The sequence below is a fragment of the Stegodyphus dumicola genome, chromosome 6 (genome assembly GCF_044657685.1).
Source record: "Stegodyphus dumicola isolate Sdum_Otavi_A_Nest chromosome 6, ASM4465768v1".
Taxonomy (NCBI): domain Eukaryota; kingdom Metazoa; phylum Arthropoda; class Arachnida; order Araneae; family Eresidae; genus Stegodyphus; species Stegodyphus dumicola.
In genome coordinates, this window is record NC_140773.1 from 222,908,108 (window position 1) to 222,927,082 (window position 18,975).

General features: G+C 34.3%; 1 protein-coding gene across 2 annotated transcripts in view; it reads right to left on the minus strand.

Annotated features, from left to right (window-relative positions):
- Positions 1 to 245: 245 nt before the first annotated feature.
- Positions 246 to 18,975, minus strand: part of LOC118198941 (monocarboxylate transporter 10-like) — an 82,663-nt gene continuing 63,933 nt past the window's right edge. The window contains exons 6-9 of one of the 2 annotated variants that reach the window (XM_035370721.2): positions 8,615 to 8,840; positions 5,529 to 5,635; positions 3,020 to 3,095; positions 246 to 1,610 (exon numbers count right to left, since the gene is read on the minus strand). In XM_035370721.2, the coding sequence (XP_035226612.1) occupies positions 1,459 to 1,610; positions 3,020 to 3,095; positions 5,529 to 5,635; positions 8,615 to 8,840 (561 nt within the window). In that variant the 3' untranslated portion in view covers positions 246 to 1,458. The remainder of the gene's footprint in view (positions 1,611 to 3,019; positions 3,096 to 5,528; positions 5,636 to 8,614; positions 8,841 to 18,975) is intronic. The other variant, XM_035370722.2, reaches the window with a different exon arrangement.

Sequence of the window (18,975 nt, forward strand, 5' to 3'; positions counted from 1 at the left end):
AAAGTGTAAAAAGGAAAAATAGCAAAAATGAGATTTTTCATTTATTAAAAGGTAATTTTTTAATAATTAAAATACATCCTACTGAAATAAATAAACACAAATATTAAGGCACACTTGCATGTATGTCTTAAAGTACAAAAGTAGAAAATAAAAGGTATAACACATGAGCAGAGCGACTTTGTTGCTTCGTACGTACTAATATAACATTTCAAATATGCACTTAAAAAAAAAAAAAAAATTGTATATTATAAGTAAATACAAAATTGTTAGTTTACAATTATTTTTTTTAAATAGAATAATAGTATTTGATAAGAAGCACAGCTCAAAACTCTATGATTTTTTTAACCTTGTAAAGAAGTTAATCATTTTTACTTGAAAAGAAATGCGCGAAAAGAATTTGATTTCATTCTTATTTTATGAAGTACCATAAATTGAAAAATATAGAAATATCTAAAAATGAGTTTTCTCTAAAACATGTTAATAAAAAGACAATGTAAATTAAAAATTTGTAAATATTTTTTAAGAATTTCTTTGTGATTGAAATTTTATTTTTCCCAATATTTACATTTTCAAAAGCAGTAAAAAGATTTTAAAAATATAATGATATTCTGTAGATAGTAAGCTGTTGAACTTATGAGAAACAGAAGAATTCTGAATGGAAGAAATGTATGCAGAATAACTTAAGTAAAATGAACTGCATGTAGAATACTATTGCTTAATAAATCATAGATGATTTTGCAAAAGAAAAAAAGTAACTTAGTAATGAAAGGTATTTGTGCCACTATTCTGTTAAATCTGTTATTTAAAAAACATTTGCGACCTTGATGTTAAATATTAATATTCGTTAAGATGCCATCATATTACCAAATCGCTCTCTTAAACTGTTCTGCTATTCAAGCCTGTGAACTTTTGTGCAAAAAAATTAATTTTTGGCACTTGTTATACTGTAGGAACAGGAAATATATGCCGTATATTTGTGTATATCTAAAACTTAAGGAATAAAATCAATTGATTTCAAATAAGTAATATGTAATCTGAACCAGATTTGCTTTTAAAATTTTATGTGAAAACACTTTTACTGCCATTTTTTTTAATCGATCTGTTTATGTGTCATACTCTAAGTGACTTGTGTGCTTTGTGCACAGTGTGTAATTTTTTTTCTCCCGAAGGTTGACATGCTGTTTTAATGGAGAATTTTCATCAACTCCCAATTATGAATCCATATTCTTAATATTTCAATATAGTTGCTATATAAACATACTATACAGAAAATTTGGCAATATACATATATAGAAAGAGTATGATGGATGGCATTTGCAGCAACCTTCTAAATACATTTATCACTTTAATTCAAGGCAGTATCAGCTCAATATATGCACTTTTTCATATCTTCTTGGAACTAAGCAACAAGAAGAGTCATTTCTTGTTCTAAATTGTTCAATGTTATCAGACATAATGTTATACTAGTTGAGAATTTTGTGATGGCGGTCGTATTGTAAATATTTGGGATGCCTCGTGAAGGTGAGAACGTTCATTCGTTGTTAAGTCGTCATCATCATCTAATTTGCTTCTGTTCAGTATATCCTTCTCTGGTATTCGTAATAGGACATCTGTAAAAGAGCAATTTTTATTTAACAATTAATATTTTTACACTGAGATGGCGTTATTTTTAAAATCTAACTTTCAGTATTAATATATCATGCCAAAATTCTGACAGTTGGTACCAGCAACTGGATTGATTATGAAGTGTTACTACATGTGCTAAACTAAGGTCAAAGTTGCAAGTTTTCTTGATAATGTACGAAGTGACGAAGCCTAGGTCTACATATATCTGTCGTGGATTTACATAACATGCATAATGCAATAAAGTGTAAACCAATGTTAAATAAAAGTTCTGACATTACACCCAAGGGGCTTTTTTAACTTTTGTGTTACCTTTATTTATTAAATATGCTCTTCACACTTAAAACACAAAATTCAATTCAACATACTATACAGAAAATCAACAGCAGTATCTTAAAATTAACATATCTTTAGAATTTCTGATACACAGTCTCATGAATTGAAGATAAAAATGTTTTTTTCTCATACAGCGCTGCCATCACACACTTTGAAATTGTCGAATTTCTTAATCAAATAAATGCTTTACAAATTATGAAATCTGTAATAAAAGAAATCTCAAATTACAAATTAAATCTTCCAGATGCCCGTATTCGGTTATTTAAAATTTGATGGATCTAGGTATCGCAATGCGAGAAGCATACATACATTCATGTAGGTTCTTCATTACTTACTTTCTTTAAATATGATACAAAGCGGTAATATTTGGTGGCAGCAATTTGAAAAGTGATCTGTCATTTATAGATTTCAACGCAAAATGCTAAAATAAAATTAATAGCCCTTCTGGGCAAAATACGCCTTTGGACTAATAATCATAAACTGGATTGTAAACTGATTTGCACATTTACCATATACTCGCTGTCCTTCGACCCTATATATGAAAATAAAGGATTCAGACGTTTTAGCCTAATTCTGACAATACAGTTGAAGGGAAATATAGTAAATGTATTGTGTGCATAATTGGGGTCTGTGAGAACAGTACTGGGCATGTGGATTACTGTATGTCATGCGTGTTATGAACGTTTTGGTACTCTGCATATTTTGAACCTCATGAATCATTTATTTCCACAATTAGATTTGGAAACACTTGCCACACCTCTAATTTCCTAGAATTCTGGGTACTTCTACATTAAAGTGGCCAGTGTGCTTAATCGCTAAAATTGGCGAATTTAATCACCCAGTTTGTAACATGAAAATTAAAAATATCACCTCATATTTTTATGCTATGGCCATTTTAAAAAGAAAGTACGAAATTCTATTGTCACAGCTATGTTGCACTGAATAATCTTATGTATTTTTGTTCTAATTGTCTGGATTATTTGCAACACTTCTCTCCCATTTTAATTATCAAAAACAGAATATTGTTGAAAGTGTATGATTAATCAAAGAAAAAACTTACCATCACATGTCAATAAGTTAGATGCAGTGTCTTTTTCCTTTTCACCGTTATCATCTTCAAGGGAAATGGTAGGCGTCTGTAAAGTATGTATACATTATTGCAGCTTAATTAAAATACATTATGTCCACATATTTAGCCGAGTTTTATTTTGATACATGTTAACTAAAAATGCCACGTCAGTGTAACAGCAATCCTTTTTCCATTATACACGTTGCAGCAGAACTGATAGTCAAGTCTGTAAGATGTGAATATGGAAACACAGTAAGCACAGGGAACGGGAAGTTACTTTAATCGCAGATAAAAACCACCAACTACAATACATGCATCACAAGGATAATGAAGCGATTATTGAGCACATAGCAATGCTAACATTCAAGAAAGTCAGTCTGCATCACATAAACGAGATCCAGTATTGCAGTTGCTGTTTATTTCAATACAAATGCTGTATACAATATTTCTAAATATTGAATAATATTTTGTGTACTGACTGTGTTTCTGCATTCATATTCCACCACAAACTGTATTATGAATATTGTTACTATTACCATAGCTTATCACCCCTTAATGTTGTAACCATCAGTTCTGTTACACACTGAATGTGATCTAGACGAGCATTTCCTAGACTTCCACAATCACCAAAGAAGAGAATAATTATAAAGCAGGTCGATTAATTTAACTACTGATTTCATCTTAAAACAAAAATTTAAAGAACAACTGTTAATTGAATTTTGGTCAAGTTTGTCAGAAGAATATCCCAATTTAGCAAAATTTTTCCTATTTTACTTCCTTCTTTAACACAGCTCACTAGTGGCCGAGTGGTAAAATCATTAAACACTCGTAACTCCGACCTGATTTAGATTTCAGGCAATTGGGTTAGCTGCATTGATGTTTTCGTGGTTTCCCCATGTGTAATGGGTGTCTTACCTTAGAAAGTCCTTCATGAAGGCATCAGTTCCTTTACCCCTACTTTGCTTGCTATAATCTATCAAGCCGGATACTTCTTGAACAACTTACTTGAGCAAGGCAAGTCTTTCATATTAAGCTGCAACAAAATCCAAACACATAAACTGGCTTAATGTTGCTTCTGATGTTAGAACATTGTACCTACCATTAGAAGAATTTGTAATGAGAAGATGCAGTCATTGAAAATGAAATATTTTTTCCGTTATTTGTTTCATTTATTTAGTTTCATATTTTTTTAATAAAGTATTTCTGCTGTAAGTATGGAATAAATGTTTATTTTGTTTATCTAATATACTTGTGTTGTCAGTTATTATAACTTAAAACAGTTCAATCTAGTGTTGCTTTATAACATAAAAGGTGTTTCTTGATTAGGAAAAGCTTGGAAGACATGGATGGATCTAGACTAACTGCTTTATATTCTTAACACGGGATGATGTTACCATCCAATAACTAAAGAATTGTGATGCAAAGCAAGTTCTGTGAATAATATTTATTGCTAGGCTTATATTTTCCTGCATCATCATTAAAATATGTAACGTACAGAAAAACCTAACGCCAAATAACAGTTTAAAAAAATGTGATTGAAATGAAACTTTCTAGGAGAAAAACAAGCAATTTGGCCAATGTGCAGGAAGATAAAAATGTGCACAAAACTGGAAGTTACTTTTCTGTCCCACTGAGCAAAAATACACTGAGGTTGGTCCACCAACCGACCTAATTCACTGTTCTTCCAACTGGAGGCCTCATTAGACCTAGCGCCACTTGAACTTTTAAATTGTGGAAAATTCTGCACGCATATTAACTAAGGCATAAAAACCTTAACCAGCAGTTGATTGTAATGAAAAAAGGAAGTGCCCAACTAGATATTATAGTAGTCCTATATGTAAAATTTCTACATTTTATGGCTACTCTTTTCCGAGTTATGCTAGATACATATTACAGACATCGCATAAAAAATTCCTTCTGAATGTATTTTTAGGGGGAAAAGAATCCTTTATTCTACTCGTATGTACAGATGTCAAAAAAAAAATTCTAATGGAGAACTTTCTGAATGGATATTTTCGTTGAAATATGGTACAGGAAATGTTTCATAATTACTTTACTTCATACAAGGAAAAAGAAAAAAAAATAGAGCTCACTGAACCAGGTGAGGCAGAGTGTGTGCGTGGTGGATATAAATATCTATACCCACTATGTTGAAAGTTGAAACGTTGTAGCAAAGCATTGAAATTTTGTATAAGGGACTGCTATAACATCTAGTTGTGCACCTCCCTTTTTCGTTGCAATTGGCCACACCATACATATATATATATGTTCAGTGTGGCTGACTGAAACAAAAATGGGAGGTGCACAGCTAAACATTATAGCAAATATATCTTTTTCCTGGAAAAATGTCTGGCTACAGTTTTGTTGCCTGCAGCTATTCTGTGTCAGTAGCCCATAAACAAATTTCAAAAGAACTAATTATACTTTCGCAGCGAAGAATATCTCAGACGTAATGCAGTATTTAATATCTATCTGTAAATACTATGAAATGAGTACTTACAGTGCGTATTCTGTGAATAAGGCATAACAGCAAAGCGCCAACAATGGGAGGTACACCAGCTGCCAGAAAAGCTACATTGTAATTTTTCATGTAGTCATATAAAAGACCTAGAAATTAAAAAAAATCTGATTTATAAACAGTTAGCAAAATATACGTAAGATAAAGCAAGTGCTGCATAAAAATCATATACAGTCAATTCGGACACCCATAATCCGGACCTCAGCTACAAACTTTCTGCGCATGCGTGTAAGAACTGTACGGCTGCGAATATGCGTGTGCGCATGCTCAAAATACGTTTACGCATGCGCGTTTAATGTAAAACGGACGGTATAGGCTAAGCTAAAATTATCTAATTCAGTTAATGTTGCAGATTGCGTTGTTCCTTAATCTTCGAATTGGATCCGGCTTATTAGTTTTTGCAGACTGTTAGAGCAATTTTATAAAAGTAAGCTTGAACTTTCGATTATGTCAAATAGAATTTCCGATATATATTTACTAATATGTAAAGGATCTACAAAGCGAAAGTATGTTTCGAAGTCCATTAAATAAAGAGTGGAATTGCTGCAAAAAAAGGATAAAGGCATATCCTTTGTTTATCTAACCATTCCGAAATCTCTTTATCAATTTCACGCAGCTCTGCGGGGGGGAGGGGGAAACGCCGCGACGCGCAATGAATTGGAAGTTGATCTGTCAGCACTATCCTTATCCCTTATCTTCTGGGCAGATGTTTTTATTTGGCTTATAATTCCTTACTAAATGTAGTATTTCATCTCGATGTACTCCGTCTTTGATATGATTTAAATCAAATTCCTCGTCATTATAATTCGGTTCCGATAGCGAAGAAAGTAACACAGAGGTTATTGAAAACGAAAAAAATTTCAATTGACAAATTAGTCGGTATTCTGGACATAGCAATTATAGGGCTTGAACAGCGGAACTTTGTAACTGAACAAGAAATTATGTCTGTTTATAGAATTAAAGAGAAAGTATTATCACATAAAAAACGAAACAACTTACATTAAAAGAAATGTTTAATAAAGTAAACAAATAAATATTAAGTTTTTTTTTTTTTTTTTTTTTTTTTTTTTTTTTTGTAAATTTTGATACTCTTTAGATCATAATTGTTCTTTATTTCATAAATTACGGTTTCATACTTTTAATTTATAATTTCTGCATGCCATCCTACCAGATTTAAACTGATGATCTATAATCCGGAACCGACGAGTCCGGATTAACGACTTTTAACTGTATATATAATGCATGTCATTTTAAGATACAGTAATTTGAAAATTAATTCAGTGGTTATAGTTGTTCATTACGACCAACTTGTGTTGCAGTTGAAGACTAGGACTTGAATCTAGTATCTCTCTCTGTAAGGGAGATAATGTTAACACTTCGCTAATGAAGTTAATTGTTACTTTCTCATAATTTAAACTTAAGAGTTTGAATGGTTTTGCTTTGAACTTGACATAGTCTAACTTTTCGAAAAGCAAATTAATTATTCGTTCCTACTGGTCGTACTTAAATTTTTTTCTGCGACTATTTGTTTTCAATATTATTGTTACCAAATTTATATAGTTTGTGCATCAGCACTGTATTTGGACTCTCACTTGTCACTCAGAACATATAAGCATTATATATGGTGGGCTATAAGTGTTTGTAAATGGTAACCATGTTTGTTTTGACCCCTAAAATCTGTTCTGGAGAGAGGTTGTGGTCGGTTGATAAAGATAAAATGTTTTCTGGGAGTGACTACAGAATGCTTCACATGTGAACAGTGCCTTTTTTTTATGTAAAAGCTTTCTAAAAAGTTACAATTATTTTTTAGATATTCAACCTCTGTATCGGTTACACTACGAGTCATACAACACTATTCGTACACCCCAGTGTTCATTTCATTAAATCGTGGGGAAGGAAATTTGAAGAAACTAGTTCCACTATAAATGTGAAACAGGTAAGATGACCATACTATTCGGTAGGCAAAGGTAACATGTAAGCAGGATTTGATTTCCTGCTTTCCAAGGGCAAACTGGGCATGTACACTGATCCTTCTCTTTCAAGGAAGTGTCCTGACCCTTCTATGGTATTTCAAATATGTAAACTTTAACATATATTTTCAATTCTAGAATATTTACTAGATTGAAAAAATTATGTGGCAGGAAGCTTCTGTATGAGTTTTGCTCAGGATCACTGGTTTTGTAAATTCAGCTTTATGTGCAAGACATTGCTCAAAGCTGCCAAAATATGAAGACTGACAAAAGGAACTGGACATAGCAAAGGGTGTCACATGATATACCATTGAAGAAATGTTTCCTGTAAACTGATTTCTCATAAACGTTACATTCCATAGCCTCCAAGAAGTCCAAATCTTTCACTCGCAGATTTTTTTTAATGAGCGGGGTTGGTATTTTAGAAAATGTGTATACAGAAATAAACCAACAAGAGTAACTCAATTGAAATGAAATATTCAGGCAGAAATAGTAGCGAAATGTCTGCGCGCTGTGTGTCGGCGTCTCTTCATGTGCTTGGTTGTAAGAGCGTCCAATACATAAAGGTGGACATTTCGACAATATTATTTTAAAAAGTAAATTCTCGGATATTTAATATAATATTAAATAAATAATGATAAGATAACTTATCACATTCTTTCAAATCTGATTTCCAAAAGTGTGCTCCACCCCATACTACAAATGAATTTCTTTATTATTTTTTCCTTAAATATTGCTTATTTGACAAGAGGATATATTTTTGTATGAAAATGTCCTCAGGCAGTATTTGGTTTTCAGCAGTAATCTCTGTTTTCTTCAATATCTCATTCCAAAATGGGAAAGCAGAAAAGATTTGCATTACATCCAGATCTACAGGCTAACAGATGGTGTTATATCAGGAATGTGCTTCATTTATTTAACTTAATCAAATGGAAACTATGTACCAAATGTGGGAAGTATATAAAAAAAAATAAAAATAAAAAAAAACCCAAAATGTGTAAAAAAACCAGTTCTTATCTGATACAACAAGGCAGGACTGGTTACGAAACAGAGCAGCTGGTTACCATGGCTTGAAAATTTTTGGAGCTTGCAACTTACCAGCGACAGGAGGTCCCACAGTCAGAGGAACAGAACAGAAACCTAGTAAGAAACCAATCGCCTGTGATGCCCCTTTTTGTCCCACAACGTCGAAAGCTATCGGCCCCAATAGTGATATGAAGCAACCGTCAAACAATCCTAGGAACAGGCAAACGATCACTAAGATGACGAAATGCCGAGCAACCACCAAGACCATGGTCAGAATCCCAATAGAGAGGAAAGCCACCTGCAACAGAAAAATTAAAGCATTATAATATTTTTTTGAACATACCCTGTAAGGTCTTTCTCCCTCCTTATCGTATGCCTTCGTGGTATAACTGGAAAATACGCCCACTTAGCAATCGGGAGGTATGGAGTTCAAATCCCGGTAAGGCCACTGAGGAGATTTATCATGTTTTCTGCCTTAAATTCCAGATGACTCTATAGTGCTTCCCAAATTAAATGTAGTTGACGATAACTTGTCACCACCAGTATTTGTGGTTAGGTCTCCTCTTTTCCAGTCACCCTTAAAGTGGAGAAAACTGTTTAGTTTTTCTCCCTCCTTTTATGCTCCTTCCTCGTGTAGCTGGAAAGTCCAAAGGGCTTACAATCAGGAGGTCGTAAGTTCGAATCCTGGGCAACGGCAGTGCATGTACTTTATCACGTTTTCACTCTAAAAAATTGTAGTTAACTGTATGATCATGACATGAAGGAAGGGGACATAAAAGCCTCAAGGTTACATTTTTTCAAAGAATTTATTATCAATGCACATTTGGTGTGCCAAGTGACTAGTTAAGGGTTACATTGTATCAGGCATATTAATTTCGATTTACATGTTACAAGATTTTTAATGATTGCATAAATACAGAGTTGTTAAGGAAAGAAGCTTCTCACTTTTTTTTTTTCAATTTTAATCGTAGATAAGTTCTTTCAGTTACAATTTCTCAAAAATAAGGTAAAGGATTTTATGAAAATAATTTAAACATTTTGAGTGGGAGTGTTTCCTGCAAATAAAATCTTATTTTTTTTAGTATTATATGTAGAGCAAAGGTTCCAGCTAGTGAAACATTCATTGTACTTTATTTAATTAAATACACGAAGCTTCATAGTCTTAAGTGCAACAGTTCCAAAATATGCATAAAAAACGTTTTTAATGGAGTGAACTACAAATTTTATTGTTATATCGTATCATTAACATAAATCGCCCGAAGGCTTTGTTTTATAGTTGTTAGTAATTTGGTTTAATTTTTTGTTTAAATTTCTCATTAGACACTAAAAGGTGATACAGCTTGTTAAATTCATTCTCGAATGCTTCTGCGATTTTTGCATATAAAAGTAAGGAAGATTTTGCTGTAATTTACTTAAAGCACAATGAATAATTTACTAACTGGAATTTTTTAATTATGGGGAAAATATAAGAGTTATATTTACAGAATCTTTCCATCTACAGATTTGAAATTATTTTCTTAACATTTTTGTAAATTTTGCATTTAGTAATGCATGTTTATGATTAATATAAAAAACTTGCTTATTTTTAATTTTGTTTGGGGGTGCACTTTCTTAATTCGATATTCCTCATTTAGAGAGAACTAGATAAACAATATGTAATGTATAACAAATAGCTAGAAATTCTGAAATAAGGATCTATGAAAGGCTCTAAGCTATAAGCGGTATCAGTCTTTCTTATTATGATTTATTGTTCCGATTGCTTCTGGACTTGGCAGAGAAATAAAATGCAAGAGTGAAAAATTAGATGAGTCTCTCTACTGGGACAAAGAAGTGAAAACATGTTGTGTAATTTTAATTTCTGTCATGTTTCTGATTGGTTTTTGAAAAGTGGTGAGACCTATTCTTCGACCAATATAAGATGATGCAATGTGTGGTTGCATCACAAGTAAGGTGACCACATGTCCCGAATTTTTACAACTTGTTTTTCGGTCCCGAATTTATAGCATTCGTCCCTAAAAACAGTAGTGCGAGATCGTAAGTGTTTAAATGCATATATTTATTTAAATAATGTAGATTGCAAAGTGAGAATACAAGCGTAAGTTAAGAGATGCATAAACAGGGGATTCCCCATCTAGCGTTTACTTTAGAAAATTGTAGTAAGGAAATTCTGTTTCTCATTGTTGTATTTCTCTCTCTAGCCTTCCAACATACACAGAATTTGTGCTCACAGTTGCAGTTCAGACTTTCATTTACAGACAACACTGCAATTCTTAATTGATATATTAATTTGGACTGATAATTTGAATTTATAATATACACATATCTTCTTTTAATTATCAACAGCGCATTAAATGCGTTAATACATATCATCCCCCACACATTATTGCACAGTAGCTAAAGACAATGATTTTGTCATTTGCTTAATTTCACTGTAGATATATCCATCTAAAATCTTCTTTCTTTTGTTTCTTCTTTATATCATTCAATTTTTACTTCATGGTCATTTTGATTTTGCATAAGGGTTAAAAAAAATTAAAAAAGTCTGTCGAAATGATGACGTATAATTTGGTTTTCCTCTTGGAAACGACATATATTTTTAATTATCAATGTTGCATTACATATGTTCTAAGGATACTGTTAAGGATTTGGTATTTAATTAGTTAATGTTAGTAGAATTATAAATAAAATTGTTTTATTCCCCGCGCAATGCAGCGCGTGATGAATATTAAAGGAAAGCTAAGCCGGAAAATTAAATACAAGAACGCGCATTTAATATTTAATAAATAAATATCTCTTTTTGATTTCGAGAAAATTCTCGCGCGCGATTTAAAATCTTATAAAAGGTGGAAAACCTCTCAATTCATTAAGGTTGTCAAAATTTTTTTGTGTCTATAAATAAGTCATTGATTTGCGAAACCGAAAAACAAAAATGTCCTTTTATAGGACACCACTCGATAGTTCTGATGAAGAGGACTACCGAAGCGAGCGTTCGTCCAAAACCAACAAGACCTATCCATTGAAGAAAGAGGATTTCATCCTTATGGCCAAAGAAAAGAAAAGTAAAGCGAAAAAGGCGAAAACTATGTCAGGTACGGAAAGCGAACAACCAAGTAAGAAGAAAGATGTTAAACCTGGTAAGGAAAAAAGAGACATTCAAACACCGAATGGAGAAGCTACTGATGAACAGACACCAGAAGATTTATCAATGGGAAATGATGAGGACATCCCAAAATTCAAGTCATGTTCTGAAGAAGAAATCCGAGACCATATTGCGAAATTTGGATTTGACGTAATTTGCAATTACTTTCATAAAAGAACTAAGGGTGAGATGGATGTAGAGACATTCACGAAAAAATTGTATCCAGGGCAGATAACTGAAAGAGGAACAGACAGCAGGGAACAAGAATGGATTTCTCCTAAGAAAACCGCGAAAGTATCAGAAAACGAAGCTCCAATGGAAGTTACGACGGAAAATCGATTTGAGCAGCTAAGTGAAGTAGAAGGTATGGAAGAAGAAGGAGGAGCTGCACCCCCCAATAGTTTTCCAGCAAAGCGAAGTCGATTGGCCTAAAATTCATGAAATCCTTATCAATACCTGCAGTGAAGAATTCGAAGCTGATATGAAAATGAAACTACTATATGTTAATTTAAAGTCAGTAGACGATTACAGAAAAGCAACTCTGGTTTTGCAGAAAAGAAATATACCATTTCATACTTTCCAGTTACTCAGCGAAAAACCTATTAAGGTTATTCTTAAGGGCCTCCCATCGACGATGAAGGAAGAAACAATCCAGGCAGATCTGGAGAGAAGGAAATTCTCGATAAGTCAAGCAGTTTTCCAGACGAAGAGGAGATGCTATCGAGAAACTTCCGATTTTCCTGTTGGAGCTGAAGAAAACGAAGGAAGGACGTGCAATTCATGGACTCAACAATATCTTAAGTGTTAATGTCAAGATCGAGAAGTCTGCCCCGAAAAAACGCGTAATTCAATGCTATAAATGTCAAGAATATGGACATTATTATGCTTCAGATTATTATGCTGTGTTATGCTTCAGACCAGGGATACTCCAGACTGTGTCCGGGGAGAAGATTGACACTGACGGGAAATTAAATGTTAACATCACGTTTGGAAGTGCCGCTTACCATCACATAGCATATGTAGCAGAGATCACTGATCCTTGCATACTCGGATTGGACTTTCTAAAGAAATACAATTTTTCCTTGGACTTTAAAAATAACGAATTCCATTCTGCGTCTGAGGACATAGCGTTATTTGGAGTTAATGATGAAGATGTTAAATCTATCCACAAAATTATAGCTCAAGATGATATCACAATACCCGCAAGAACCGAGTTTTTACTTCCTGGATCCTTAGCCGAAAACAGAGATTTCCGCTACGGCATCATAGAATATCCCAATAACTGTAACAGTCCGAAAGGAGTACTAATAGCCTCAACACTCGTCGACCTATCGAGAACGGTTATCCCGGTGAGAGTTGCCAATATAACTGAAAAGGCGAGAGTTATTAAGAAAGGTGAAGTGGTTGCAGCATGTACTCCAGTAACCAGCGTTGAAAGAAAGAGTAACATCCCAGAATCTGTGTCCTCAGCGAGCATTATATTGGAGTTATTGCAGAATGTGCAATTAAATGATGGAGAGAGGAATGCTGCCGATCGCGTCATTAAAGATCTTCAAGTTGTTTTCTCTCGCTCGTCTTCTAACGTGGGTCGAACCAGTTTGACACAACATAGAATCGATATCGGCGGTCATTCCCTGATCAAGCAACATCCAAGACGTCTACCGTTTGCTAAACAGGAAGAGGTACGAACACTTTTAAAGGATATGGAAGAAGACGATGTCATCGATCCTTCAGCAAGTCCATGAGCATCTCTCATCGTTCTTGTCAGAAAGAAAGACGGCTCAACAAGATTTTGTGTTGACTATCGCTAGTTGAATGATGCTACGAAGAAAGACAGTTACCCTCTTCCTAGAATTGACGACATTCTAGACACTCTTTCTGGAAGCAAGTGGTTCTCAATACTTGATTTAAAGAGTGGGTATTGGCAGGTAGAAATACAGCCTGAAGACCGAGAAAAGACTGCATTTACTACTAGACAAGGACTTTGGCAGTTCAAGGTGATGCCGTTTGGACTCTGCAATGCACCGGCTACATTCGAACGCCTAATGGAAACTGTTTTGAAAGGTCTTTCCTACGAGGCCTGTCTGATATACCTGGACGATATCATCATTGTCGGAAAGACTAAGAACATCTAGAAAATCTTAAAAAGGTGCTTAGAAAACTGAAAGAAGCGAATTTAAAGTTGAGTCCCCCTAAATGCAAATTATTCAGACAGGAAGTGACTTACCTCGGACATGTAATCTCTGCGGAAGGTGTGTGCACGGATCTTGAAAAGGTATCAGCGGTTAAATCCTGGAAACGTCCCGAAAATGTCCATCAGCTGAGAAGCTTTCTAGGGCTTTGCACCTACTATAGGAGATTCGTGAAGCGCTTTTCTTCCATCGCAAGACCCCTTCACAAGCTGACAGAGAGCAAACGAAAGTTCTTGTGGGCAAAAGAATGCGAGGATGCATTTAACAGCTTAAAGGAAGCTTTAACATCTGCTCCAATCCTGACGTATCCTCAGCTCCACAGACCATTTATTCTCGACACGGACGCGAGCAATGAAAGTGTCGGTGCTGTTTTGTCCCAAAAAATAGACGGCCAAGCACGTGTAGTAGCTTACTGGAGCAAGTGCCTGTTTAAACCGGAGAGAAATTACTGTATCACCAGAAAAGAGTTCTTCGCCATGATACAGCACTAGATTTCCAGGTTCGGAGTGCCTCGTCAGTTACATTCCGATCAGGGAAGGAATTTTACCTCAGCAATAATCAAAGAAGTCTGCAAACTACTCGGCATTGACAAAACCCAAATGACGCTATTACATCCCCAGTCGGACGGCATGGTAGAGAGGTTCAACCGAACCATCCTTACTAACCTCTCATTAGTGGTTTCCAGAAACCAGCAGGATTGGGACAAGAAATTATCGCTGTGTTTACTGGCTTACCGCAGTGCTGTTCATGAGACTACCGGCTATTCCCCATCACAGATGCTCTTAGGTCGTGACCTTCGTCTGCCTTGTGATCTCAAGTTTGGTCGCCCTCCGGATGCTCCTTCACCGCCTGAGGAATATATTCAAAATCTCCAGGCCCGGTTTGAAGTGATGCACAACTTTGCACGAGAGCGAGTTAACTTGGCGACGGAGAAGATGAAGACCCGATACGGCACAAGAGCAATCGAACATCAATTCCACGAAAGAGACAAGGTGTGGTTGTGGAATCCGACTCGACGGAAAGGAATCTGCCCGAAATTACAGTCACCTTGGGATGGTCCGTACACAGTCCTAAGCAGGCTGAATGACGTCGTGGTTCGGATCCGTAAGTTTCCGAACTCTAAAGTCGTTCATTACACCAGGTTAGCTCATTACTATGGCCATAGTACGTAGTGTAAATAATTGTAAATAGTGTAAGACCATGGTCCTTTTTGCTTCTAAATGTGTATTTGATTTGATTTGTATTTAGTATTTGATAGCATTTGATTTGTATTTAGTATTTAATAGCATTTTATTTGTATTTAGTATTTGATATGATTAATTGCATTTATTGCTCTTTTTTTTTTTTTTTTTTTTTTTGTTATTGTAATGTAATGTTTATTATTGCATTTATGCCTTTAGTTATAAGTTTGGCTTCCTGTTCAGGGATTGTACTGCCCGGGACGTGCAGTCCTTGGGAAGGGGGCAGTGTTACGAATTTGGTATTTAATTAGTTAATTAGAATTATAAATAAAATTGTTTTATTTCTCGCGCAATGCAGCGCGTGATGAATATTAAAGGAAAGCTAAACCGGAAAATTAAATACAAGAACGCGCATTTAATATTTAATAAATAAATATCTCTTTTTTTTTTATTTCCAGAAAATTCACGCGCGCGATTTAAAATCTTATAAAAGGAGGAAAACCTCTCAATTCATTAGCTGTTGTTAGTTAGTTTGTTGTTGTTTTAAGAGTTTGTTTAGAAAACTGCTCTTGTTTACTGAAGCGAAATCACGGATTAGCTTTCTTTAGCTGTTTTAAATTAAGTTAAGTTGAGTTGTTGAACGTTTGAGTAGTTAAAAGATATCTACTGTGAGATATTGTAATACTGCACGAATATCTGGGGAAATTTCAGAATTTTGATTTATTTGTTGTGATAATAATAAAGTTTGTTCATTTTTTCATCGGACTTGTGCATTCAATTCAAACGAACCCGTACGCAGGCAACAATACATTTTACAGCTGTTTAATTTAATATTTATTTCTGCCCCCCTTTTTTAGTAATATGTTTAAAAAAAAGTGAAAAAGAAAAGAAAGAAGAAAGCTACATTTTGTTTTATCAGACTGTTCTCACTTATTTGGAGAAATGGACAAAAAATGTATCAGGAGATGGAAACTTGGAGTCAAGTGAAACAGACTTTTTTGTTAATTAATCAAATGATAAAAAATCATAAATTATTGGATATTGATATATATGAGGAATATGTTTACTTTAAACAATATATCACGGAAGAAAAATATTGGAATGGTAAAAAAATAATATGTGCCCAGTGGATGGTAATAACTGCATTATTTAATAGGAACCAGGTTATTGTTCAAATGTTTTTAAATTGCCAGGGTTTTTCTTCTGTCTTCCTGGCAGGAATGCTGCAACCGGGTGAGTATTTTTTAGCACTAATGAAGAGTTTTTGGATTAGTGATAAGACAGTTTAAAGTAAATACTTTGAAGGGTATGTGAATCGCCAAAATAAATTTTGATGAAAACTGTATTGACTTTTATAAGAAGATCAAAAAAGGAAAAAGTGTTCTCAGAATTATTCGCACCTCAGATAAATAGAAGGGGCTACTTCATCAAAATAATTTAGAAGGGTTATACATTTATTATCGGGTTTTAACAACAGTTTCCCGCCACCGCAAATATCGTTTGTGCAAACAGTTCGCGTTCACGTGTTTAATCATATTTTGTCAAACCATTTTTGGCATTTGAAAGAGAGAGACTTGCTTCAGAATACTGGGTTGTGAAATTTGTAAAAGACTGTCATTATCATTAAATACAAGGTATCTGAAATGGAACTATCACACTACTACATTAGAACCATCATATACTTCCAGTTCTGTTGCGAAAAGCTACAGAATGTGACCAAATCATGCGAACAGCTTTACTAATGTTGTATCATATAACACTGTGAAGATTTGATACTGAAAGTTAAAAAAGAACTATGACATTCAAGAAGCAAAGTGCTCTGACCGCCCTACTGATGTTGATGAGGCCCGCCTGCGACACCTTGTGGAAGAAGATCAGTATGCCAGTACTCGAGAGCTTTCTAAGGTGTTAGCCGTTAGTGCCGTGTCCATTAGTCGTGCTATGCATCCCATTAACTTGACGTACAAGTTGAATTGCTGGGTGGCGCATGAGCTGATTCAAGCAAATAAGGACATACATTTTTGGGCCTGCACTAATCTGATCGAATATTAATGCAAGGACAAACTTCTGGACAGGATTGTCAGTGATGAAAAGTGGATTCACTTCAACAACACAGCCCGAAAACGAGTTGGTCGGCATTCTCTGAGCCTGCCGTCAGCATCGCAAAGTGTGATTTGACTAACAAAAACATTATCCTTTGTATCTGGTAGGATTGCCATGATATTATCCACAAAGAGTATCTTGAAAAAGGTAAACTCCCTGACAGTAAGGAACACAATGAGATGCTAATTCATGTTGATGCTGCTATGAAGAAAAAACATTGAAATGAGTTCCAGTGCAAAAACGTAATATTCCATCGCGATAATGCAGGACTACATGTGTCTTCATTCACCGATTGAACTCAAATGGGATCTTTTGCCACACTCACCACACAGCCCTGACATCGTTCCTTGGTACTTCTATGTTTTTTTACACCTGCAACTACATCATGCTGGTACCATTTTCTATTCTGCGCAGTACGTCCGAAATGACGTTGATCTGTTTTTGGAATCTCTACCGCCAAGTTTTTGGGCCATAGGGCTTTGAAATGCTGCGAAAACTTTGGCAGAAAATCATACATTTTGGTGGTGATTTTCCTACCCACACTAAAGATACTACTTTCATATTTTTTTCCTCACTTTATTAAGAACGATTTTGGGCAGAAAAGTTTGTTACAACCAGATATTTCATTTAAAAACGAATACCGAGTTTTTATTTATCGTAAAAATAGTATATAAAGTACAAAGTCTTTAATCCAGACTCGTCGGAACTTCGGCGATTCCGGATTATAGATCATCAATTTAAATCTGGTAAGCTGGCATGCAGAAATTATAAAATTAAAAATATGAAACTGTAATTTATGAAATAAAGAGCAATTATGATGTAAAGGGTATCCAAATTTACAAAAAAAAAAAAAAAAAAAAAAAAAAAAAAAAAAAGGCTTAATATTTATTTGTTTACTTTATTAAACATTTCTTTCAATGTAAGCTGTTTAAGTTGCTTCGTTTTATGTGCTAATACTTTCTCTTTAATTCTATAAACATACATAATTTCTTGTTCAGTTACAAAGTTCCGCTGTTCAAGTCCTGTAATTGCTGTGCTTAGAATACCGATTAACTTGTCAATCGAAATTTTTCGTTTTCACTAACCTCTCTGTCACTTTATTCATGCCTTTATCCATTTTTTGCAGCAATTCCACTTTTTGTTTGATGGACATCGAAACATGCTTTCGCTTTGTAGATCCTTTGGCAGCTCCAGAATCGGAAACTCTTCTTGACATAATCGAAAGTTCAAGCTTACTTTTTATAAAATTGCTCTAACAGTCTGCAAAAAATAATAAGCCGGATCCAATTAGAAGATTAAGGAACAACGCAATCTGCAACATTAACTGAAATAGATAATTAAATAATTTTAGCCTAGCTTATACCGTCCGTTATACATTAAACGCACATGAGTAAACGTATTATGCAAATGCGTAAACGCATAATGCGTTTACGCATGCGTAGAAAGTTTGTAGCTTTGAGGTCCGGATTATGGACGTCCAGATTAAAGACTTTGTACTGTATCACTTAAAAAATGAAGCAAAATTATTTATTTTGATATACATATATGCACGTATATTTGACCTATATACCACCTCTACCACGAAAACAGTAATAATAAAAATAATTTATCTGTAAAAAAATAATTAAAAAATTATATACATAGCATTCAAATTTCGAACTTTGAAATTCGGTCGCTTAAATCACAAGTGACTTTTAATTAATAATTAGGTAAATAGAATTCTTGAATACTTTTTAAAGTGAGGAGAGCAAAAATGATCTGATGTTCCTGGTTACTATTATTTAGAAGGGACGAATAGTTTAAGAGTTCCTGTCTCAG